Source organism: Petaurus breviceps, unplaced genomic scaffold (genome assembly GCF_028583685.1).
Source record: "Petaurus breviceps papuanus isolate PSGF00001 unplaced genomic scaffold, PetGlider_PUasm1.0 89424, whole genome shotgun sequence".
Taxonomy (NCBI): domain Eukaryota; kingdom Metazoa; phylum Chordata; class Mammalia; order Diprotodontia; family Petauridae; genus Petaurus; species Petaurus breviceps.
The window spans coordinates 1345-6968 of record NW_027187047.1 but is presented as its reverse complement, the minus strand read 5'-3'; the positions used below and the strand labels follow the sequence as shown (position 1 = coordinate 6968).

General features: G+C 49.9%; 1 protein-coding gene across 1 annotated transcript in view; it reads right to left on the bottom strand.

The window, feature by feature from the left end:
• LOC138176455 (HAUS augmin-like complex subunit 7) overlaps nucleotides 1-3280 on the bottom strand; it is a 7468-nt gene extending 4188 nt beyond the window's left edge. The window contains exons 1-4 of the mRNA XM_069107241.1: nucleotides 3165-3280; nucleotides 2262-2420; nucleotides 347-434; nucleotides 134-199 (exon numbers count right to left, since the gene is read on the bottom strand). Coding sequence (XP_068963342.1) covers nucleotides 134-199; nucleotides 347-434; nucleotides 2262-2380 — 273 coding nt within the window. The 5' untranslated portion in view covers nucleotides 2381-2420; nucleotides 3165-3280. The remainder of the gene's footprint in view (nucleotides 1-133; nucleotides 200-346; nucleotides 435-2261; nucleotides 2421-3164) is intronic.
• Nucleotides 3281-5624: the final 2344 nt, after the last annotated feature.

The window sequence follows — 5624 nt, the reverse complement described above, 5'->3', positions numbered from 1 at the left end:
GGCACCCAGGCTCCTAAGAAATGTTTAGAGAGTGGAATTCTCTTCCAAGCTCTGAAAGGGAAGGTTCCTTCTAGCAGTCAGAGCAAGGCCTGACCCTGTGCTGGCTTCCCTCCCCCAGACTCAGTTTACTCACCCGATTGGGGCGCCTGGTGGGATTGGGCAAAACCACTTTGTTGGCACCGTCCTGGCAACTGAGGACCTGGAGAAGGAGAGAGGCAGCCGTGTGAGCTGTATGATTACAGTCCCTCATCTCCCCATTTGGCCCTGTCATCCCACATTCCTAGGGTGGGGGACACTTGGCAGAGCACTCAGTACCCCAGCTGTCTCCTTCTCCTTCTTGTCTCACCCCTTCCTGATGAGCCTCGAGCATTTCGGCGAGCTTGGTCAGTTTCTCAGAAAGCTCCTCCACCTTCGTCTTCTTTACCCCTGTCGCCCTTGGAGGAAAAAGGAGTGTCAGCTTCCTAAGCATACTCTCGCCACAGACCAACAGATGGGGCTGAGGATGTGGCAGACGTCTCAGGTGAGGGTGATGGCATGTACAAAGACCCCAGGGTGGAGGGGGGGGATGAAAACGTCCTTGGCACAGGACGGGAGCAGATCTCCCTCCCAGGGGCAGAATGCGTACTGGGGAAGAACGCTACATCAAGTGGGCTGGGAGGGCCCACTTCTGTGAAGGGCTCTCTGCACTAGGTGGAGGACCACCGTTTGGGACCGCGGCCATCTACTAGGTTGCAGGATGTAAGGTCCCCAGGAAGGGGGTGTGGACAGATCAGACTGCATGCCCGGCTATTTCCAAATGTCTGTCTCTCAATGAAATCAGGTTAAGATGAACATCAATCAGAGGACAGAAAGTGGTCACAAAACCAGTGGTGTTGGGGGTGGGACGTCAGGGGAGGGAGAGCAGCAAGAGAGCGTTTTGGTCCTTCCTATGGCTCCAAAAGGGCAATATGAAGCCTTGAGGGCCCAATGTTCTACAGAGACGGGCTTTGCCCAGTCAAGGTGGGGGGCTTGATGGGGCTGAGAGATGCTTTGTGTGTATGAAAGCCTCAGGCTGGGGGTGGGAACAGCTTAGAGCTCTGGAAAAGGGGAACCATCTCCCTTCTCCCAATCCCTATGCCCTCTGTCAAAGTCACAGACTACCTGTCTACACTGCAGGGCTCCTTAAGGTACAAGGCCCAGGGAGATGGCCCCCCAAATGTTGGGGAAGGAGCCCATCCATTGCATCTACAAGCATGTGTGAAACGCTTCCTACATGCTAGGCCCTGGAAACACGGCATAGCTAGCTAAGCAAGCTGGGGCCCAGGCAGTGGCTCCAGCAAGACAGTCCCTAGGGTCATGGCTGGAGTGCAGGGAAAAGAGTGTGTCACTTGGAGTCAGAGCAACTGGGGCTGGAGGTCTAGCTCTGCCACTTACCTAGCTGCATGACCCTGAGCAGGTCCCTTCTATGTAATACAGCCTCAGTTTCCTCACCTCTAAAGCCCCAATATTCTGCACACGCCCTACTTCCAAGTACCAAAGGAGCCTGTGCTTTGTAAACCCTAATGCATGGGACGTGCCGGCCCTCAGCATTATGCTGGGCCTCCTTTTCTAGGTGGCAAAGATGATCCAGAAGGAACTTCTGCCTTGTCCCTCTGCAGAGTGGCCCAGCCGACGTCTGACCTCTCAGCTAGAGCTCACACTAATGGTGGTATCTCTCAATCACCCAAGAGCTGGGGGGGATTTTTATCAGGAGCCCTAAAGGGAATGCTCTGCCCTCTTCAACTCCCCTGGCCCCTGCCCCCTGCCCAGCCTTCCCCTCACCTAGCCCATCTTAGCTGGTGGAAGTTGCCAGGGATCCCAAACACACCATAGCATTATTTCTGAATACACGAGTGGCCTAAAGCCCAAACCTGACCCAATGTACTGCCCACTTGGGTTGCCCTTCTTTATAGGGGCAGAGACATTCTCGCTGGGAAGGCCTATTTCTGGAAGGCTTTTCACAATGTAAACTAGAGGCTGGGTGGTGCTGAGGGAGGAAGAAATTGAGGATGGCTAAGGAGGCAGGGAAGGGAGTTCATTTTAGATGGCCTTAATTTGCAGTGAAGTTGGAGTCCAAAAGTCATGTGCTGGGAAGGGGCTAGCATTCTTTCCACTCCACCTCTTGGGATGAGCCTTTGCCAAAAAGGAGGCAGAAAAAACAGCCAATTAAGTGCAGCCTGAACCTGCAGGTCAGTGGAGGGCTCTGCCCACAGGCTTTTCTTTCTCAGTCCCCAAGTACATACATTCTATGAAGGTTTTCCTTTGTCCCAAGGCAGGCTTGTATATCCAGAGGCAAGGGATTCAACTTGGGATATAGAATGTCCTTGTAGACATGGGAAGTAAAGACTTTCTTCAGCAGCATCTCATTGTTCTTGGCTAGCTTGTGGAAGTTCTCCTCCACACTGCAAAGTTAATAAATCACAGGGAGTTCCCCAGAGTCAGAGGTGGGTAACCATGGGCCACACCCTTCCCCATACCAGGCTGCAACCTCACCTGAGTGCCAGGGACAGTCCGGGGCCTCATGGAGGAAATGCGTTCATTCAAAACCACAGCTCACCAGAGGCCTTTGCTTCCTCCCCAGCCTCTCACCTCCACCTCCCTTTGGTCCCCAAAGAATCCTGACTGTTCTGGCTGAGTGACAGAGCCTTCCTTCCAGCCCTAAGAGCTCCAGTGACTGGGCCACTCAGGGAACAATCAATCTCAGTCTGCCCAGCGTTATTTTCTCCTCTACTCTACCCTTTTTTCTCTCTTCCCATAATGCTGCCTAATTTTTCGTGAACTTATTTTGTCTCCAACAATGAGACTTTTAAGACCTTGAAATCAGGGACCATGTCTTAAAATTCTGTCTCCCCCAGAGCACACAGCACAGGGCTAGGCACACAACTGTTGCTCAATAGATATCTGTGCCTTCAAGTAGTTTCAATCACCTATGAGCCTTGATGTGACAGAAGGAGAGTTGCTCTCTGAAGTCAGGCCTGGATTCCTGCATTGGGTGGGAAGTTGTATTGGATGCCCTCTATAACCCTTTCCAGCTGTGAGAATCTACACACGTGAGCCTGACTGAATAGAACCAAAACCAAGGCTGTAGAACGGATCTCCCCCCTCCCCAATTCCCTTCCAGTAAGAAGCATCCCCTGGCTTTTTACCTGAAGAAACTGGTGGCATATTCAGGACCAAGACTTGTGACCAAATCAAGTAACTGATTAAAGAAATAAAGCTGTTCCTTCACACCAGTAGAGCCCTGGACAAAGAAAGTCAAGCATAAGACCACAAAGAGGCCCAGTTTTCACCACCGTCTCAGCCTCAAAACTCACTCCCTCATGTTCTGTAGTGCTGGAAAGAATTCTGGATGGGGAGTTGGAGCACCATCTAGGTCTGGCTCTGCCATTAACTCAGTGAAACCTTCGGTATATTAGCTCTTTGGGTCTCAGTTTCCTATTTTGTCCAATGGGGATAAAGCTATCTGTTTCACCTCACATACATGGCTCTCGGGGGAGATCCCAAAATGAGTGAGGAGGATGGTCCAAGTATAGACAAGCAAATAGAGACCCAGCTACTCCAACATGGGCCTAGCTAAAAATCCCTTTTATCAGATCCCCAAAAAGCCATCCAACATCTGCCTGAAGACTCTACCGAGAACTCCTCACCTCTTGAGGGAACCTATTCCAAAACAGTCAAGTCTGTAAACAAGGCCAGTGGGTTTGAGTTCGATTCTCGCAATAATTCTAAAAGGTACAGTGAAGGTGAATGAACATTTTCTAGAAAAGAATGAGCAGGAATCCTGAAGGGCCAGGACAAGTCCCATCAAAGCGACCTCATTTCTTCTGCTTGTTTTGTTTTTTCTACCAGCCACATTTCCCAATGTTACACCCCTTCCTCCCTCTCCTCCCAGAGGGCCATCCTTTATAACATACAGCAAAACAGCCCATTTCTCCTAGGTCTTCTTTGGGGCCAAATTGCTCATTCTCATTGGGCAACAGTAAGTTTTAATTGGTTTGTGGTCGTTCTTTCATTTACATTATCGTGCTCATTCGTCTGCTTACTTCCTTTCACATGTGTGCAGACACATTTCCCTAGCACAGTAATAACAGCCTTCACATTCATGGACTACAACCCAGTAAGTCATGCTCTAATCAATGAATGTCTATTCTGTTTCCAGTTTGGGGCTGGAAAGTAAAAAAAAGTACTGTTAAAAATACTGGGGGTAGGAGCAGCGAGGTGGTGCAGTGAATAGAGCACTGGCCCTGGAGTCAGAAGGACTCTGAGTTCAAATCTGACCTCAGACACTCAACACTTACTAGCCGTGTGACCTTGGGCAAGTAACTTAACCCCAATTGCCCTCCAAAAAGCAAAAAAAAAAATACTGGGGAGTGAGGGCACCTGGGCTGTTTCTTCTTAACATTACCCTCCCTGGAGTATCTGTGTAGCAGTGAACTCTCTGGGCTACACAGCAGTGCAGTGAGGTGAATTTGGAGCTGGCTAAAGAGCCAGAGCCTGACCAGTTTGGCTTAGAAGAAGCCCAATAGTGGAAGCTCCCAGGGTTCTTTGCTTGGCCCCGAACTATTTCTGTTTAGAGTTAGAAGGCACTTCAGAAGCCACCTAATCCATCCCCTTCATTTTACAGACCTGGAGATGGTCGTCTCTCTGCTACCCTTCCCCCATGCCAATGCTGTCAGAGTCCCCTCCTATCTCACACAGAAGAAAATAATTGGAACTGAATTCACAGCAAGGCATTACCTTTTCCCAGATTATTTCTATTTATAAGAGAGACTGAGAAGGGCAAAACTTAAGCCAAGTGAGTGAAATCTCTAAGGTGACATCTCTGCCCTTCCCACCTAGATGGAACATCATTCTATGATGCAGAAGAGCATTTCTTGGCCTTCAGATACTATTTCTCCTACTTGGCCTGTGCCTAAATTGGGATTTGCCTAGCACCTGGGACAATAGTCTTGAAGAAAGCATTCAGGCTGCTTCCAGGGCTGCTCCCAGGCTCAGGGGTCTGGAAGGGTTTACCTGCATTGCATTTAGCCACACAGCCACCAACCCCTTCAAAGCCCAAGCCAACTCAGGCTACACAGTCAAGGAAAGGGCTAGATGATCAGGCCTCCAGGCTCAAGAGAAGCCTTCCATTCTAGAGGGCCCTTACTCTAACCCAGCTCCACTCAAGAAGCCACTCAAAGAGTATTCTAGCTGAAAGAGAAGTTTCAAAAAGAAGTTATTCTTGTCAAATGTCACCTGAACTGGGGGTGAGATGAAAACTAATGAAAGCCCCAGATGCCACACATGCCTACTGGGCTACTAGGGGTACAGCCCCCCCCCCCAACATCCAGATAGGGGCTGAGCCTGGGCAGAAGGCTCAGGAACCTTAGACTGAGCAGTAAGCTTCAGTCCTGCAACTGTACCCATCATTCTAGACCCTGGCTCAGCAATGTCCACTCTTCAGCAAGACTTCACTGTCCAAAACCAATGCTCACATTCTCAGTGTCTCTTGTCCACTCTCCTGGGACCCCAGTTTCCTGATCTATAAAATGTAGGGGTGGGCTTTATAGCTGCCGTGGGAGAAAGAGCAGAGGAAAGGTGGCTTAAGTCAGGAAAAAATGGTATAG